At 45.6% G+C, this 20,306-nt stretch overlaps 1 protein-coding gene across 1 annotated transcript; it reads right to left on the reverse strand.

Moving 5' to 3' along the window:
• Positions 1 to 10,108: 10,108 nt before the first annotated feature.
• LOC129343270 (interferon-inducible GTPase 5-like) lies at positions 10,109 to 14,231 on the reverse strand. The gene is made up of 2 exons (XM_054999391.1): positions 14,144 to 14,231; positions 10,109 to 12,642 (listed from the first exon to the last, which is right to left on the reverse strand). Exons 1-2 carry the CDS (start codon positions 14,146 to 14,148, stop codon positions 11,400 to 11,402), a joined length of 1,248 nt encoding a protein of 415 aa, XP_054855366.1. The 5' UTR covers positions 14,149 to 14,231; the 3' UTR covers positions 10,109 to 11,399.
• Positions 14,232 to 20,306: the final 6,075 nt, after the last annotated feature.

Below are 20,306 nucleotides of genomic sequence, written 5' to 3' on the forward strand. Positions count from 1 at the left end.
GTCCATGGTATCTGCAAAACCCTCTGGCACCACATTTCAAATTAATTTTCTTCCTGTCAGCTTTCATCACTGTCCAACTTTTACATCCATGCATAGTAATGGGGGATACCATGGTTTGGATTATCTTGATCTTTGTCCCCAGAAAGACATCTTTATCTTCAAGGATCTTTTCTAGTTCCCTCACAGCTGCTCTTCCAAGTCTCGATCTTTTTCTGATTTCTTCATTGCAGTCTCTGTTTTGGTTGATGATTGAGCCAAAGAATCGATTTCATATTTCAAGATATCATAAATTAGCATACTTTGTTCTCGATGTATTGCAACCACCTAAATTCATTGCAAAAGTTATCAGATTTGTGTTCTGCGTAAGATAGGTTGCATTTCATAACTTGTACCAGAAAAGTGGATGCCTTTGTGACAACAAAGTAAGTTGACAGGGATACATTGTGATGTCACGGAATGTGTGTGAACATTCTAACTGTAAAGGCGGAAGCTTTAGCCACAGAAGTTTGACGGTCAAGGGCAGTTACTGCATAAAACTGCTTTGCTCGGAAGAAAATCTTCACACAAGGACTAGAGACACCTGAGTCTAGCATATTCCATAAGGTGAGAGTACTGTTAAAATAATCCTTGTTCACCAGCCACTGCTTAGCACACTAAATTCAGATGCTGGAAAAGGTTAGGAACTTGAGGCACCTATTCCAGCTATGTGTTGTCTGCTGGAGATTTGGGTGGAGTCAAGGGCCCCCTCAACTATTTTTCTGCAAGCTTTGAGCATCTCATTGATGCTGGAGGCTCTAAGCAAGTCTGGGTGAAACATGGAAAGACACATGTGTACACTGCTGTCAACAGCCTCAGAGACACCTTCTCCACTATGCTATCTTGCTAGAAAAGGGCGTTGTTGGTCCACTCCCTACTGCACTTTGGTGCCACTATTACTGCTGGCGGGGTGGAATTGCAGTGCTAGCTCAACAAACTGCCCTGATGTTGTCCCGCTGCTCTGATTCAACTGTTGACCTAGCTTTCAATATGAGCAACTCACATACTAAGCTCTCAGACTCTCCTTCTTTATTTACATGCTCGCCTTCCTGAATCAGCTTCCACCTTATTTCCAGGCTGCCAGCCCTGATAGCAACTTTCATGGCAAGGCAGAGGTTTTGGCCACTATCTCTTCACAAGAGGAGCTATGTAGTCCTGGTGAGCGTGGGGGATGACCCAAACCATATACAAGTGATCCAGAGGAGTTCACCGTGTTAGTCTGTAGTAGCAAAATCAAAAAGAGTCCAGTAGCACCTTTAAGACTAACCAATTTTATTGTAGCATAAGCTTTTGAGAATCAAGTTATCTTCGTCATCATGCATCTGATGAAGAGAACTTGATTCTCGAAAGCTTATGCTACAATAAAATTGGTTAGTCTTAAAGGTGCTACTGGACTCTTTTTGATTTTTCATATACAAGTGAGTTTGCAACTAAAATAGTAAAACCAAATAGAAAGAGTCTTATAACAACAGCAGTAAAAATACATTTCTTTTTAACATTCATGTTAGGAAATTGAATTCAGGGTTCATGGGGTAGTCAGCAATGTCTAATAAAGTTATTGGGGAAACAGCAGTTCCCAGTCTTTGGGGTATAGTGAGCATGCACGAATTTAAAAAACCTGCAAATGGCCTACTTCCAGGTTGCTATACATAGGTTGGGAAATGCTAAGGATCGCCGCTCACCAGTTCTTAGCTACTGCCGTTCTAATGTTTGCTCTCTAAAGTTTCTGCAATGGCCATGTGGAAGTAATCCCTCAATCCCAAAGAATCCTAACTGCCAGGGAGGGCTAGGAAACACAAAATGTTCACCCCAAAAGTGTGGGCAGTGGGAAAGACCAAATTTCTCAGTAGCAGCAGTAACTAATGAAGACTTGGCAGGGGTTATAATAATGATGTCAAAGCCGGGAGTCGGACCAGAGATGCTCGAACATCTGCTAGTTCAGCTCATGTCCTGCTCTCCTATCATGAGAGAAGAACCCATTGCTCAGAAGGCAGTTCAGGTTGCCCACAAATAACCCAAACCTGTTAACCAGGCAGTCGGGCCTATAGTCCCCAAGCTATTTGTGGCTAGAGATGGGCACGGACAGCAATACGAACTAAAAAAAGCCACAAACAGCCCAATTAGCTGTTGGCAAACAAGCTGTTCGTGAGGCCTCATTCTAAACAAACAGGTGGTCGTTGCAAGCCTCGTTCGTTGCTGTTCGTTGCTGTTCATCAAGCCAGACAATCTGGCACCTGCAATCCATTTGCTTGGCAACCAGAGGCAGGGACTGCCTGAACTCTGTCTGAACTCCTGCTGTTGCCCTGGAAACCCCAATCTAAGCCCAATTTAGCTTGATAGGCAGGTCTTCCTTTCAAGTGTGGAGCTCCAAATTTGTTACAAGGAAGCAAAGAGCAGGGGGGAGGGGAGCTCCTAGCTCTGGTTTTGCAGACAGTGAGGGGGAGACAGTTGTTATTGGCATTTTGAGAGAGAGGCAGGGAGAGTGCATTGGAGCTTGAATTTTCTTTGTGTGTGGTGGGATAGGGATCTACCTCTTCAAGTTCCAGGGCTGCTGCCAGGCTCTGGGCTAAGCTATTATTTATTATTGGTACCTTTCCTGCTGCCTGTTCAGGTAAGGTTTCTGGGAGTGGTGTGGTAGGGATCTTGATGGCTGGAGGAGAGCCTGCTGGCCCCCATGAACAACAACGAATATGTTTGTGAACAGGTCATGTTCGTCAATATTTGTTGTTTGTTGTTCATGGATGGCAATGAACAACGAACAACGAACACCATGTTCGGGTTTTTTTTCTGTTCATGCCCATGTCTATTCATGGCCCATTGTTCCCTTGCTCCCCATTCTAACTCAGTCCACGTTTCTGTCTTCTCCTTTCTTGATGGATTTTTTTCCGAGCCGGGAGGTGTTTGTGTTTGCCATGAACAAATATTTGCAGAAAATGCCCAGTGAGTTCAAAGTCTCCTTTGCTGGCGCCCATCTCCCATAGGTGCCAAGCTACCCATCCCAGTTTGTTTTGCTTTCATGATGCTTTCAAAAACAAAGAGGAAGGTTTGAAAGGATGGGAGACAGTGCTGTTGAGTTCAGTTTCTCATTCAGGGGTAGTAGTTGGAGGATTTTCTTTTCTAGCTTGGAGGGAGGGCAGAAAAGAAGGAGTGGACATTTCACTTCCAGATTCAGCTCCAATATACAAGATTAAATTGGGAGGGAAGGCGGCATGGTATAGCCCAATCTCATCAGGTCTCAGAAGCTAAACAGGGTCAGTACTTGGATGGGAGACCACCAAGGAAGGTTCTGCAGAGGAAGGCACTGGCAAACCACCGCTGCTTCTCCCTGGAAAGCCCCAGCAGGGGTCACCATAAGTTAGTTGCGACTTGATGGCACTTTACACACACACAAATAAACACTTTTGCAATCCATATGCAAAAGAACCTCCTCAGGATACAGTGAAGCCTCCCTCCATTAGCATTCCACACCCTGGGAAACTCTTACAGGATGACTCAGCTCAACCCCACCCCTCCTGAGTAGATACAAATGACCTGCCAACATCTTTTCCACACTGTGACACTGAAAGATCTCTGTCTTTTGGTGCTACACCTCTGAAGATGCCAGCCACAGCTGCTGGCGAAACGTCAGGAACTACAATGCCAAGACCACGGCAATACAGCCCGGAAAACCCACAAAAACCATCGTTCTCCGGCCATGAAAGCCTTCGACAATACATCAAATAAACACTTTGCTTACAAAGACATACGTATTCATAGTGCATGTATTCATTTATTTAGCTCAATTATATCCCGTCTTTCTTCCCGCTGGGGACCCATTTGCAACACCTAGAGTATTGTGTTCAGTTTTGGGCACCACATTTTCAGAAGGATATAGACAAGCCGGAATGTGTCCAGAGGAGGGCAACAAATATAGCGAAGGGTCTGGAGACCATGTCCTATGAGGAAATGTTGAAGGAACTTGGTATGTTTAGCCTGGAGAGGACATGACTAAGAGGTGATACAATAACCATCTTTAAGCACTTGAAGAGCTGTCATATAGAGGATGGCGCGGAGTTGCTCCAGAAGGTCGGAGCAGAAGCAATGAGTTGAAATGAAATCAAAAGAGTTTTCAGCTAAACGTTAGGAAGAACTTCCTGACCGAGCGGTCCCTCAGTGGAACAGGCTTCCTCGGGAGGTGGTGGGCTCTTCTTCTTTGGAGGTTTTTAAGCAGAGGCTAGATGGCCATTTGACAGAAATGCTGATTCGGTGAACCTGGGCAGATCATGAGAAGGAGGGCAGGAAGGGTTACATCAGTGCTGAGTTCTCGTGGCCCCTTCTTACATGCCCAGGGTAAGGCAAATCACAACCTTGGGGTCAGGTAGCGATTTTCCCCAGGCCAGTTTGGCTAGGGATCCTGACAGAGTTTTGCCATCTTCTGGTCATGGAGTAAGGGTGACTGTGTGCAGGGGGAGGGGGGTAATGTGGGAATTTCCTGCATTTTGCAGGGGATTGAACTAGATGACCTTCCAACCCTGTGAGTCTATGACGGTTTGTCTCAGATTATAAACCAAATGCCCGCATTATGCTTCTGTACTGAACGTGAAGCACTCCAGAATGTTAGCCGACCTTTGGACTTCACCTGGGACTTCTGCTTGCCAGCATCAGGGCAATCGAGGTAGCACTACCTAGAACTGTAGCACAGCTTGGGAACATGCTTCGCTCACAACAATATTGTCAGGACAGGTGTACTTTATGCCTACCTATCATTATGAAGAACAAGGAAGGGATAGAGAGAAGGAGGCATACATTATCCCACCCTCCGATCCTTTTTAATGTCAGGGATCTACTTTTCACTGAGGCAGTAAATTTGTCTACAGACTGCCTGTGTAGGTTCAGCTTTTTGGTTCACAAACAAAATAAAATCCCTGCATGCAGAAAATTAGCATTTCAGGGAAAAGGCTAAGATAAATGTTTTATAAATCCTAACTGAAAGAGTTTCCATTGTGTCTTCTGATAGCAAACTCGGTGGTCGTGTGCCTATCAGTATGGCTAGGAAAACAGGTCTCCAACAGAAAAAATAGGAGGGGCTGTATATTTGGGGACACTCTGCTCACGCAGAAAAAAAAAAGATTAGTCTTTTTCCATGTATCTGATCATTCTTGTTGCCCTCTGGGAGGCATGGAATGTTCAGGGCATCGCTTGGGTGAAGAGGAGGGACCACAGGGTGGAGCTATGGCTCAGTGGTAGAACATCTGCTTTGCATGCAGAAGGATCCAGGTTCAATCCCTAGCATCTCCAGTTAAAAGGATTAGACAGAAGTTGACCTGAGACCATGGAAAGCTGCTGCCAGTCAGAGCAAGCAACGCTGATCTGGAAAGACCGAAGGTCTGTCTCAATAGCCCTCTTCACATGCTACAGTGAATGCACATGCATAAGGTTGCCACCTCTAGCTTGGGAAATTCCTGGACATTTGGGGGTGGAGCATGGGGAGGGCAGAGTTTGGAGGAAAATCAGCAGGAATGGTATGCATAAGAGTCCACCCCCACCCCCACCCCAAGCTTCTGTTTTCTCCAGGGAACAGATTCTGTAGCGTGCAGATCTGTCATATTTGTAGGAGAATTCCCGGCTCCACATACACAAACAACCTGCCTGTACACCTGTTTGTAAGAAAGAGCCAGGACATGTTCACTTTACAGACTAAAACAGAAACCAGTGCCTAGACAAATGTGGGCTTTCAATCACATGTTCAGCTGTAAATACATTGAATGTAACATGAGAATTACTCGAAACACCCACAAAGAACAATCAAGTGTGTGCTGTGTACCGATTGCACATGTGTTCACTGTAACTTGTGAACAGAATGTGTAGAGGGCAGCAGTAAAGAGAGTAGCGGAGGCAGGAATGGTCAACCCGCGCCCTTTACAGAGCTGCACACTCCTTTACCCCAATTTTTCACTCCCCCCTACACTTTTAGTCTAGGATGATCTAAGTATTTGAAGATCTGTCCATTGTAAAATCAAGAGCCCTCACTTGGCAGGCGGGGAGGTAGAGTCAAAAGCATTTAATCACCCACGGATAGTTTTTTTTTAAGTTGAAAAGAGGCAGACCTTTCAAGAGACTGTGAAATGGGTGGACTGAAAGTAGAGTTGTGGGGGCCTGGTGGTGGTAGAGAGTGCCATCAAGTCACAGCTGACTTATGGTAACCCCTGGTAGGGGTTTCAAGGCAAGAGACTAACAGAGGCGGTTTGCCATTGCCTGCCTCTGCAACCCTCATCTTCATAGGAGGTCTCCCATCCAATTCCTCACCAAGGTCGACCCTGCTTAGCTTCTGAGATCTGATGAGATCAGGCTTGCTGGGCTAAACAAGTGAGGTGCCCAACCCCAGTTCTCTCCTTCCCACAGAGCACAGGGACAAAGACATAAAAATGCTGTGCTGGGTATAATCATGCCGTGCTATACTACATCATGCTGTTCTATACTACACCATGCTGTGCTCCTGCGCTGTACCGCTTAAGTTCTGAGCTGCTTCCTGCTTACCTGTCCCTGAGCAGTCAGTGCTATGGGGCAATGTGTGTGTGTGTGTGTGTATGTGTGTGTGTTGGGATTTAGGTAGTCAGCCCAGTCTCACAGCCTCAAGGTTCAACTGAGTTTGGCTACAGAGCAGCTGGGAAAAGGAGATTTCCTTCCAGGATTGTCACTGTAATCCTTAAATCAAATGCAGATAGATGAACGATCCACTACACAGATCCTCTTCCATCCCAAATTTGCTGGACAATCTCAGGCAAAACCCTCTCAACCTGGGGTTTCCATCCACCACATGGAAATATACTGGCGCACGCTCTCCATTGATTCTTTGTAGAAATGTGCTGCGGTGTAGGATGTAGCCTTCCTAGAATACCTGTGGGTGGTTTATAAGTCTGTGCCAGTGCTGTGTGTTCTTTGGGTCATGTGCCCAACAGATTCGTTATCATTGCATGTGCTCTTAAGATCATATTCCCAAAACAGGAGCCGTGCACACACTAATGCTAGGGAAGCAGCAGCAGTGACAGATGATCTCTGGAGGGATTTTATAGACTTGCCACACCCAACCCCTTCTTGACAAAATAGACTCCCAGGCTGTGCCTCTGGCATCAGAGACCACGGCTAGTAGATTTAGTTAGACAGCACCCTCTGGTGACTCGTTTGGCGCACTAGCTGGTGGATTGTGAGGAAAGAGCACCCTCTAGCGTGGCTCAGAAGCCCATGCTCCTCACTACGTTAAAGAGAAGGGGTTTTGTTTTTGATCAATTGATTTTAACAGGGCTTTTTCTCAGCAGGAACGCAGTGGAACGGAGTTCCGGAACCTCTTGAAAACGGTCACATGGCTGGTGGCCCCGCCCCCGGATCTCCAGACAGAGGGGAGTTGAGATTGCCCTCCACGCCCCCGGAGGGCAATCTCAACTCCCCTCTGTCTGGAGATCCGGGGGCGGGGCCACCAGCCATGTGACCATTTTCTCCAAGGGCAACCCACTGAGTTCCACCACCTCTTTTCCCGGAAAAAAAGCTCTGATTTTATGTTTTATATCCCCTTTTTCTCCCCCTTGGGGACACCCAAAGCAGCTTCTATCGTTTTCTGCTCCTCCATTTTATCGAGACAACCTCCCAATGAGATAGGTTGGGCTGAGGGGCAGTGTCTGGCCCAAGGTTACCCAGCGAGTTTCCGTGGCAGAGTGGGGATTTCGACTGGCGTCTCCCAGATCCCAGTTCAGAACTCTAACCACTGCACCATGATAGAAACTGTTATGGAAACTAAGGGCCAAATTTCCAGTTAAGCAGGAGATGCATGATCAGATTGTCTGTTGTCTTTTTGAACTGAAATGTAGCTGTACGGGGGCTGGCCATTTGATTCTAGCGCACTTTACAATCTGCGCCCCCTCCCCCCACCCCCGTCCGTTCGTCCTTCCTACCTACTGCTGACTCTCTGGAGCTGATTTCTTATTGAAATAAACTTGATTGATTGATTCTAGCAGCCCTGTGGACCCGCCTCTATTTCCATACTATTTCCCCTCTATTTATCCTTCTTAGGGCAAACAACTGACTGCTGCGCGTAATTTTGATAGGATTGTCCTATCAGGCTCTTCTGACATTGCTGTGTTTGAACACTTACCTTATACTGACCATCCTATTGGCATCACCACACATTTGGAGTGTGAGGACACGAGGAAGAATCATTCCAAGAACTGTCATTACTCCAGCAAATTTGTATAGGAAGTTATAGAATTATCATTGTCTCTTTGCAGCCATTATGGGACATATGTGTGTATTTATGTAATTGTATATGTACACATTGTAAATATTTGACTGATTGTATATCTTTTATTCACATGGTGAGCAAGACATGCATCAGGTGTAACCAGGAGTCATTTTGTTGAAAAAGAGCTGGAGGAACTCATTAGCATAACTCATTAGCATATGCCACACCCCTTGACATCACTGGAAATGTGTCATTAGCGTAACTGATTTGCATATGCCACACACCCTGACATCACCTATCCTGGCTGCTTTGGACCCAATCCTGGCCATTCAGGGCCGAAATTGGGCCCAAAATGGCAAAAGGGGGCTGAAAATGGCCAAAAAGGAGCCCCAAATGGTCAGGATTGGGTCGCTGCTGAACAGGAGAGTGATCCACCACCCGTCAGAGGCCCGACCTGGGCAGTTTCGGCCCCAATCCAAGACAAGATGGGCCAAAATGGCCGAGAGTCAGGTGGGCGGGGCCACCTAACATGTGACCTCTTTGGGGAACTGCTGAAACGCATTCCTGCGCATTCCCCCTCAAAATGAGCCCTAGGTGTAACAGCTAATTTTGGGCGACCACATACAGTTCCGTATTAACCTGAAAAAAACCAAAAGCAGATGGTAACACTACTAGGGCAATCTCCACTTCTTGCAACTCGGCCACGTTCTTGATAAGATGCTTGAAAAAATGCGTCCCCTGCAGTGCAAGTTTGCCATTGGTGTTCACTGCAATGCCGAGCCTTGCGTAACAGAATAAGATGTACAGCCTTGTTAGTCCACACAAATTCCCAAAACAAGAACAAAATCCATGTCATAACCTTTTCTTCAGACCGACCAAATTAGCAGGGGTCACTGTGCAAGCTGTCGGGCTCAACAGAGCTCTTCATTAGGCTGGACAGTACAAACTTTAAAAAGATAGAAGGGGTCACCTCAGCAACAAAGTGAAGCAGCTGCCTACAGATACCTCACAAAGGATGCCTGGAAGATCAGGGCCTGAGAATTCTGCCTTCAACCCTTCTTTTTCAATTTTGTAACATCCAGCCTCATGAGGAGCTCTGGTATTCCTGGAAGCTTACAGAGTGCTTTGTACTAATTCAGTTGGTCCAAATATGAAGACTCAGTGAACTTCTGAATACCAGTGCCAGGAGGCAACATCGAGTGAAGGACATGGCCTCTATGCCTGCTCATTGGCCTTCCTGAATAACTGGTTGGCCACTGCATGAGACAGGATTCTGGACTAGACAGACCTCTGGTCTGATCTGGCAAAGCTGTTCTTATACATTACAGTGATTTTGCTCCATGCTAGGATGACTGTCTTGATGGCTTGCCAGTAGTCTGGGGACTGTTGTTGGAGTGCAGTTTTATGTTACGTTGTTCAACTGATGATTTTTGCTGCTGAATACAGGTTGTTAGGTTGTTTCCCCTTGTGGGTTCATTACTGTTGGCTTTAGAATGCATGGAATTTTGTACGCTTTGTTGCATATGATTTTCTTAATGTGGAGTTTTATACTTTGTTAGCTGCTTCGAGGCAGCCTGCGCATTTCCTAAATAAATCAGTAATAACACATGGGAGACAGCTGAAAGGCGCACAATCCAGCAACCTGGATGAAGGAAAGCAAGTCTGGTATTCCTTGGATGGGAGACCGCCGTATTCTGCCTTGCATTCTGTGATGCGTGATTTGTGGGAGATAAATATGGGGGGTGGCGCTGGTTTGGTGTTCCCTATACATATCGGCTCAACATCTCTTTCCTACTTCAAGAGGGTCTCTGCAAGATCCAGGCCCTGTCAGTGCCATGAACACATCTCAAAAGCAGCAGATGCAGAAGAATAGACTTTTTATTAAATACAAATATTCTTTAATTTGCCAAAAATATAGAGAGAGAAAGGCATATTTTCTCGTCAGTGTAGCTATTAAGAGAACAGAGTATGTTGTAGCTTAGGCTCAGTCAGCTAATTAGTAAAAATCTGTATTTTAATATTTTTTTTAAAAAAATGGAATAGGTAATAATACATTAAAAGGCTGGCTTGTTATGCAACGCGATGTCCTTGCAAATGACAAACCAAGGCATTCTTTGCAGTGGCTACGCCGATCATCGGCTTGCTCCAAAACAGAAATCCTTTGTCTCTGAAATTGCCATTTCTAATGTCCCTCATTGCTTCCCTGGGCGTTATGTTGCTTACGCTTACGCATAAAGAACATTCACACATGTTCTCATTAAGAATATTAGCCAGCTCTGCTAAAAGTATGAACTTGGTCACAGCTGATGCAGAACCAGAACCAGTCCCTGCTGAGATCAAGCTGATCAGCACAGATATTATGACCCTGAAGAATGCACTGGAGGCCGGCGTTTTCATGGCAATTCATACGGTTATGCTGGCAGGCGAAACCGCCTTCTTGGCATTCTTTTTCTGAGGTCACCCGCTGCTTGTCCCACTCGATTGAAAATCTGTGGTTAGGCCAGCAATTAAATAAATGTCAGATTCCTGGATCCAACTCTTTACATGACCTCACTTCCAATAAATTCCTTTTCATCAGAATCGTCTAAAATTGTCAGAAGCATTATTGCTTTTAAGAGATAACCCTACCCACCCCGACACACACACAAAAGTTTCCACTAGGAAAACCAAGTATCCTGCAAAAGCGGAGTAGTTATCTGCATCCGTCTTCCAGATGAGCAGGACCACAGTTCGATTGCTATCCCGTACTCATATCGGCCGTTGCTCCCGAACCAGAAAGGCACATAAATTTGACACGTTTTGCTGTCGTGGCAGGCGAAACCGAAGGGTTCATAAGATCCACCCAATATAGTGACCCCATAGTACATGCCACCCACAGAGAGAATTCCCCAACATCCAGTCTTGCTGTATTTAAGTGGAAATGTACACAGACTGTCCAATGTATGCAGCACTGTTCTTTGAAGGCATTTCCTCATAGTTATGCCTGGAGGGCACTTTGGTGAAAATGTTAAATTATACAGGTGTATGAGTGCATTTCCATGCTCCAGTTGGATTGACATGACAGGGAATGAGGAGATACAGAAACGTAACAGGGAGAGTGAACATTTGGCTATCGCAAGAGTTTGGTGGTGACTTCTTTCTTGGCCCAGCCTCAATCAAACAGGAACCCCGGATCTGGAGGGTAACAGAGCATGGCTTGGGCCTCATCCTCAAAACCGTAGGCCTTTTCGAGGACTCGTTGGGCATCTTGCGCAAAGCTGTCCAGGGCAGTGTGCAGTAGGTAATAGGCGGCCACGAAAGAGACGCCCCCGGCAACTAAGTTGTCCAAAAGCGGCACCTTGTTCTTCACCAGCCTCGCAGCCATTTGCCCGTAGATGGCAGCTTGGCTCAAAATGCTGTGGACTGCATTCTCCGAGAGATCCTTCCCTAAAGTCGAACAGATCTGACTTTTCAGTTCAGAAGGAGGCTTAGAGGCTGCGAAGGCCAAGGTCCCCAGAGAGGCGTCATCCAGGCCGAAATTCCTGCGGTAGGAGACAAGGGTGTTCATGAGCATCGGGATGTTCAGATGGATGGGAAGGCCGGGCAGAGCCGAGACAAAGCAAGCCATCAGGGCCTTCTTCCAGATGTGCCTACGCAGGGAGTTCTTCTTCTTCTGCACAGCTGCGGCAGTGACGGATGGAAAAGAAAGCAACAGGACATGCCGCTTCTGATCTTCCAGCTCTTCCGCTAAAGTATCCTGTAAAAGCGGGAAGTCAAATCGGTGTAATTCAAAGCTGGAGACGAGGAAGACTTTGGGGGAAGCCAGGCCTTCTCTTTCCAGCTGGCGTTGGCAGTCTTCTTTCATCTCCCGCAATACCTGAGCTTCCTGAAAACGGGACGGCCGACGCCGCTGCGTTGCACGCAAGTCCTGATCCACCTTGGACCGAACAAAATAGAAGTGTTTGCCCATAGCTTTCACGGCACGGGCCAACTGCGCATGGCTCTGCCGGAAGCGTTCGGAGGCGACGATGATGAAGAAATCGTACCTCTCAAAGCTGGTCTGGTGCAGGTACGTCTCGGCTTGGAAGCACGGGGTGCCGATGCCAGGCAGGTCCCAGAGCTGGACGTTGGGCAGGTGAGGGTGCTGGTACGGCGTGGGTGAAACCGTGGTCTCGATGACACCAGTAAGGGCGGCATGGGCGTCGCCGTCGTGAAGACCTCTCAGAGCATTGATGAAGGTGGATTTGCCTGCGCCCGATTCACCCGTCACTGCGATGTCAAGCGTGGTCGTGTCCAAGGAATCCAGTAACGATTGTACCTGTTTGGACACTTCCAAGACGACGCGGGATTGGATCAGGGAGCCCATCTCTTTGAGGTCGTGTTCTGGGATCTCGAGAGTGTTCATGGCAGACCTTCTGCAATAACACAAGAGAAACAGCAAAGAGTCTGGGTTACTTGTTTTCACGTTTATGTAGGTTTCCTGCAAGCCAGCAGCTAAACCACAAAGCCCCGATTTCCTTCCTGCGAAATCCGTATCTCTGACTTCCACAGGAATGAGGCACATCCCAGCTTACAAAACAGTATGTTTTTAGGAGCTGTGTAGAACAGGGAATTGAGTAAGTGGTACTTCTCAAGCACGGGTGAGAAAAATTGCACTTGAAGTTAGTTTCAGGTGTGTAGCCACGTCGGTCTGTAGCAGTAGAGCAAGATTTGAGTCTAGTAGAACCTTAAAGACCAACTATATTTCCGTGGTGTGAGCTTTCAAGAGGCAGAGCTCCCTTTGCAAATATCTTTAAGATGCTACTAGACCCAAACTTTGCACGAATGAAATTCTCTCTTCAGAATTTCCCTCTCAGAGGGACTGCTTATACTGCCAGCAGCTGCAGCCAGCCCCTTTTCATGGATCAGACTAATAATTCTTCTAGTCCAGCATCCCGTTTTAGCCACAAGGGGCACAGAAAAGAAAGCTTCCCAGGGCAGTTGCTTCCAAGCAGCAGGATTCTATTTAGCCATCAGAGCTAACAGCCGCTGATAAACCTATCTGTCACAAATTTGTCTAATCTCCTTTTAAAGCCATTTGAACCAGTAGCCGCCACCGCATCCAGTGGCAGTGAGTTCCACAAGTTCACTTTGGGAAAAAAGAAGCCACTTTCCCCCCCAAATCATTTCCAAGCTACCACGATTTACTAGTTGCAGCATCTGCATAGCCGCATCTCCCATTGGGGTCAGGTGACCTCCACATTGGGTGCAGATCAAGAAAAGCCCTTGCGTGGAAACTGCCAGATATATTAACCAATCAGCCCTTAAACGTATGAGACACTTGCCATTCTTTGAATCTCACTATCTTAACCTGAAGAAGGGTGCTTTGACTCTTGGAAGCTTATACCTTGAAAATCTTGAATGTCTCAAAGGTGCCACTGGATTCAAATCCTGCTGTTCAACTGCAGACCAACATGGCTACGTACCTGAAAGTATCAAAACCTGTAAGCTTTAATATGTAAAAGCGCCCATGGATCTCCCAAAATCAATAATAGAATCTGCAGGCGTTCAAGCCGATAAACAAAAGAAACATGAAACCACCAGGCATTGTGAAAAGTGAAACTGAAAAATCAACCAGCAAACAGTTCAAAAGAGGAAGTCAAGGGATTTAGTGGAAAGGCAGTTTTTTTTATAATGCATTAAATAAATCAAATCAGCCAGCGAAGCTTTTCATACTGCTTTAAAGGCACAGGAGCAGGCACCAGCAGAAAAGTTGGCAGCCTCCCATGCCATTCTGAGCAGTTAAGCTATGGAGTGAAGGGATACCGGTGGCCGACTTCCCTGCGCTAACCACTAGAGAACAATTCCCCCCAGGAAATCTTATTTCTAGTCCTGTCAATCAAGCCTTCTAGCCTTTGAAGTCTTGTTTATACTCACTGCATTTTCCAAACAAATTCTCAAGGGGAAGCAGCACAGGAGAAGGGACAGCTTGCTTTTCCAGTCAGTTGTAGATGGAAGGGGAAACCAGCCCATGAAGAAACAGGAAATGCACTGAGTGGTTCAGCCCGATGAAAACAAACGGCAACCTATCACGAGCGTGTATGCAAATAGGATCCAAAGCAGGGTGGTTCCTGATTGGCTGTGGTGGTTAACTCTGTGTGCTCATGTCACAGTCTGAATGAGGTCACAAAGAATGCCAGATCAAAGAAGCGTGTCAGTTGCAAAGGAGAATCCCAGCAAGGTGCAGAGAGGGTCAAAATACCCTCTCGATTCCCTTGATTTAATTTATCTTTAAGTGACTTGCACAGGACTCCCAAGAGCCACCATCTGCCCCCCTCGTAAAACGCTGATCCAAAACAGCTACTATAACAAAACAAATCACTCGGCTTTCTGTTACTGTGAATTTAACAGTAAGTAACATTAATGAAAAAGGGACAGGATTGTTAAAGGATAGATTTCACTTAGCCTACGATTTACACAGTGCACACTGCAATGGGATATGGGGCCAAGCAAACATACGAACAAACAATAGGAGTAAGGGAGCTTTTGACTCTGGAAAGCTCATATCCTGGAAATCTAGTTGGTCTTTAAGGGGCTACTGGACCCAAATCTTGCAGAATCAGGACGACTTCCCCGCCGAGTGCACTAATGTGCACTATTAATTTCATATAGGTGAAACACAATTTACCTGGTTATAAACCCCATTGGATTAAGCGAGACATTGGTCTCTCTCACAAAGTACTAAACTGCAAAAATGCATTATACTAAACCGAAACCAAAAAAAGCAAACTTACCACCACCTAAGGATGTTCAATAGGGCTGGGGATGTGAAAACTCAGGTGTATCATCTTGGGAGAGGATGCAGGTGAGCCCAAAGGGTGATTTTCCTGTACTGGCACTAACTTTAGAAAGTGATTCTAGTCCCCAGATAATGAAATCCTACTTGCTCCAGTTCTCTCTTCCCATTCCATTCCCTCCTTTCTTCTCCTGCTGCTGCTTCCGTAAAACTGGGGGCGGGGGAGCATGAAAGCAGGGGCAAATTGGGCAACTACCCCCATCCAAAAAAACTGGCATTAAAGCCCCCCTTTGGAACTATCTGGTCATAGCTAAGCTAGAGTATTGTTTGTGTTGATATAAACTGGAACTAAGACATTTACTATTATTCACAATGCATGTTTAGGGTATCTTTAGATTCTTGGGAAATATTGACTTGATCACCCATTCCCTTTTTTTTCTGTTCATAATATGAACAAAGGTTTTCTGTTGTACTGGTAAATATGTTTTTTTAAACTCCCCAGCTTGTGAAGAGATGAGAAGGAATGAGACTAAAAAGGGAGGGGGACAAACATGGAATAATTAAAAAGTGAGTAGAGAGGAATGAAGACAGGAGGTTGGATGGTGCCCTTGGCTACTTCCCATTTCCCTACCTTGAGCTTTGCAGTACATGGAGCTCTTTCTTTAAAAAAACAAAACCAAAAACAAATACCACTAACCTGGAAGTCATATTGCTGTTCTACCCCAGCATGAAAAGTTTTTTTAAAAATGCAATTGCTGAATGCAAGATTATTCTTGTTTCACGGGCCCTCAAGAGCTGAGGAGCCCATGGAATTTTGTCTCCTTAAATTTCTCTCTCTCAGTGCCCCTGGGCTTGAAACTGAGGATAAATACTGATGTAGCAAAGTTTGTGGGTGACACCCAGTTTTTCAGGATGGTGAAAACAGAAGTGTTATTGTTATTATCGTTAATTCAACCTGATTTTTACTGTATAGTTTTATGCCTTGTAATCCCATATTCTGCATGGCTCACGTAACAACATTGCCTTGGGCAGTTTCCTGTTCTCATTGTTGCTCACGTTGTTGATTTTTTTGTATTCCTAGTCCTGTTGCATTGTTCACTAGATGTCTTCTGTTGTATGATTACATTATTTTTATTCACTCTGTTTCTTTACTCTGTAATCCTCCTCTAGTCTCAGTGAAAAAGCTGGCCCAATCAGCTAAATAAAATTTAGCAAACGATTCAGATTGGTTGAATGGGCAAGGAGCCGGACGTGTCTGTTGAAACTAACAGAGCCCTCCTAGGTAAAGTCACACTGTTCTAAGACCAATTACTTCAATGGATTTAGAAGGGTGTAACTCTGATTAGGACTACATTATCAATGTCAGTAAGTGTAAAGAGCAAAAAGGTGCCTACAAAGTAAATGTCAACAATGGGAAGCAAGAGAAGGGGTGGGGAAGGAGGTTTTAAAAGCAGACTGTGTGGGGGCCAGTGGAATGGCATGGTTTAGGATTACGGGGTTAACCTCAAAGTACAGGTGAGTTTTTGGAAGGGTATCTTTAAGATAAGGTTGCCAGCCTCCAGGTAGTGGCTGCAGATCTCCCGGAATTACAACTAATCTCCAGGCCACAGAGATCAGTTCACCTGGAGAAAATGGCTACTTTGGCGGGTGGACTCTATGGAATAATGCCATGCCAGGTTTCACTCCCCAGATCTCCAGGAATTTCCCAACTTGCAGCTGGCAACCCTACTTTAAGAGGAGACATCTATGCTGGAGAGTTTAAAGGGGGGAAAGCTCATCTTCAAAATGCACAAAACAGCCCTTCATGTGAATGTGTCCCAAGATGCAGGCATTACCTGTGCGTCAGAGTTAGTAAGAAATAGTGGAACTGAGGAGGCAGGATAAAGAAAACTATAGGAGAGAAGATAACGCTCCTGTGCCCTGTAACGAGCAGAAATTCACTAGGTGAAGCTTTTCCTGTTTTTGATTTCTCTAAAGGATCTCTTGGTTGTGATTTTTCCCCCCAATGTTTTGCTGTTGTGTGTTTGAGCTAAATGTGTGCACGCACACATAAACACTCCATGGAAAAGGAGCCTATATTGTAATTTGGTAGAGATTTGGTAGAGCTGAAGGTTGCTTGCAACAAACCCACCCATAATCCTTAATGTCTGTGAATAGGCTGTGGCACTGGCAGTGGAGAAAATGCTCTCTGCAGATGCCCAGAGGCCCTCGTTCTGCAGATTTTCTATGCCTGGATAATTTTTTTGATAGAAACCATTTATTCCATAGTATGAATACTGATCTAATATTGTGGAGAAAGCACCAAGAGTATTGTATGGATTTGATGCCGAAAACAGAACTGAGTCCAAACAATACCAGGACCTATAGGGCAGGAATGAATCAAATATTGAGCAAGTTGCCAAATTATCTGAAAGTAAATTCCTTGGAATTCAGTAAGGCTTGCTAGCATGCAAGTGTGTGTAACGTTGGAACCCTCAACTAATGCACAATTTAGGCTTGCCAACTCTCGGATAGGCAATTCCTGGAAATTTGGGGGGGGGGGTTCTGGAGATGGTGGGGCTCAGGAAGGGAATGAACTTCAGTGGGATATAATATCATAAAAGTGCGACCTCCAAAGCAGCCGTTTTTTCAGGGGAACTGATCCGTACGGTCTGGATCAATTCTGCGAGATCTGCAAGCCCCTCCTGGAGGTTGGCAACCCTTTGACTATCTTCCCAAGCAAGGCCTGTGTTTGATCCACAAAAAGCATCAGGCTCGCCTGACACAGAAACATTGTCTCCTTATGTCTGTAAACAACAACGTATTTTTAATTGAATTTGCAACATAACAATGTAGGGCGCTCCTCCCCGTGCTAGGCCTGTTGTTGCCTCGGTTACCAAAGCCTCGCGAGAACGGCGCTTCTAAAAAAAACTCAGCTACGTGACTAGCCTCTCATATCTCTACGTAGGCGGTCCCCGGAAAGGCGGGAGCTGCCTTGTCATTGGACGAGCGGCAGCCTCTTTCCTATTGGCTGTTGCGCAGCTTGACAGGCAGCTCCTGAAGGGGCGGGGATGGGAACTTTCCGGATTGCGGGAAGTGTAGCATTCGGGGCGCCTCTGCAATGGGAGGCGGGCTCTGGATGAGATTGATTAGCCGCCCAGCCATTCCAGAGCAGCCCCATTGAATCGAATAGACTCCACGCAAGAATGCACTTGCCCAAGCTTGCCAAAACCTAGGAAAAGTTCAAGTTGCTTTGAATGAACCAACAACATACAAAATCCAGTTTCTGGTTATCTCATAGGAGGAAAAGTAGACTGAACCTGAGAGAAGGGATGAGATCCTAAACTCTGTCAAGTTTAAGAGACCCCCCCCATAGCATTACCCCCAAAATGTGTAATTTAATTTTTTTAAAAAAAATTTAAAGGCCTCCCCTACCAGGATGCTCCATCTAAACAGTCTCTTGCTTTGTGCATAAATCCAGCTCTGAAGGTATGCTTGAGACAGAAAGGAAACACAGAAAAGTCTCGTTAAGGAAATGTTTAGTGACGATGAATGCAAAGACATGTGTTTTAATTCTTGATCCGGTGTATAGAGAACAAAGGATCAGCCACCTTAACCTACCTTACATGGTTGTTGCAGTAGGTTGGAACAAGCCCCTTCAAGTGCTTCCAGCTCTTTGAAGGAAAGGCAGGAGAAAAAGGAGATCCACCAGTGATAATTCTTTCTATGCAACTGTAATTCCTTTCACACTGAGGCTATAGAGAGCAAAGGATCAGCCATAGGGCTGTTGTAATATGGGGAGAACAAGCTATGCATGCTGCCCCCAGCTCTTTGAAGGAAAGGTAGAAGAAAAAGGGGGTCCATAGGTAATTTTTTTCCTATGCAACTGTAAATTAATAATTCCCTATTGTGTAAGACTAGCACAGCACATATAGAGGAGGGCCCGGACATTTCTCCCTAATAGCTGAGCATTAATCCTGGAAAGTGGTACAGCAACGGTTGCCAACTGACCTGCAGAAAGATGTGCTGGCCTTTCAATAGAGACGTGGAAAAGGGCGCTGAAACATGGGAGTAAATAAGGTCACTTGGTAATTAACATGTCATGAAGTCTCTATTAAAGAGACAGGACATGTTGCGCCAGGCCATCTGGCAGCCCTAGCTAAAGAGGTAGAATGGCTGCAATTCAGGCACACGAGTTTATTTCATTTATTGTCCACCTCTCTCACCGAGACTCAAAAGAGCATTAGTTCGAATGCCTCCTTATGTAAAATCAAAAAGAGTCTAGTAGCACCTTTAAGACTAAGAATAAATGGACACAAATCTGACATTAGAAATGGAAACGTCCAGAAACCAGTGGGAGAACACTTCAATCTACCAGGACATTCCATCAAAGACTTAAAGGTCACTGTGGTTCAACAGAAACCTTTCAAAAACAAAATCCAACAGGAGGCTGCTGAATTGGAATTCATATGCAAATTTGACTCTGTCAAGCTGGGACTGAATAGGGACTATGAATGGTTATCACATTATCACAGGTAACAGATTTCCTTTAGAGGCGGGGTCTGGGGGAGCCCAGTGGTGCCTGGTGTGGGCTTTCGGGGACCACAGTTCTCTTTGTCAGATGCATCTGACGGGGAGAGCTGTGGTTATCGAAGGCTTATACTACATAGGAATTGGATGGTCTAGCTGTTTTACTGCTGCAAACTAACAGGGCAAACTCCTTTGAAGCCTCACCCTAGCCAACTGACCCCCACACCAAAAGGAGATGTTTACATTTACTAGCAAAGGAATGTTTTGGTTGCACCCTCCCTCTCCCCCCCCAACTGCATCTTCTCTCTCCGCCCCCCTCCTCTTCTATATTTGACCAGTTTCTGTACCATGCATCTGACGAAGAGAACTTGATTCTCGAAAGCTTATGCTACAATAAAATTGGTTAGTCTTAAAGGTGCTACTGGACTCTTTTTGATTTTGCTACTACAGACTAACACGGCTAACTCCTCTGGATCTCTCCTTATGTAAAAGAATCCCTCTAAGCTTTTTTTTAAAAGCAACATGGAAGATTCTAGTCTAGCCGTTCCTTGCTATGCTAACTTTCCACTTGCAAGGTTTTTGTGGGAGGGCAGTATTTAAAAATACCCATACAGTCCATTCCGCCACCTCATTGTGTGACATACATAAAGCAGGTCTTGGAGTAAGAGATTTGGATTAAACACAAGAACTTGGTTCTGTGCCTCCCCACCCCCCCAGCCAAACGCCAAACCTGGACCTTTGGGGCAGGAGTCTCAACCACAGTCTTGCTTTCCCACTGGGAACAAACCGTCACAC

The sequence above is a fragment of the Eublepharis macularius genome, chromosome 15 (genome assembly GCF_028583425.1).
Source record: "Eublepharis macularius isolate TG4126 chromosome 15, MPM_Emac_v1.0, whole genome shotgun sequence".
Classification (NCBI taxonomy): Eukaryota; Metazoa; Chordata; class Lepidosauria; order Squamata; family Eublepharidae; genus Eublepharis; species Eublepharis macularius.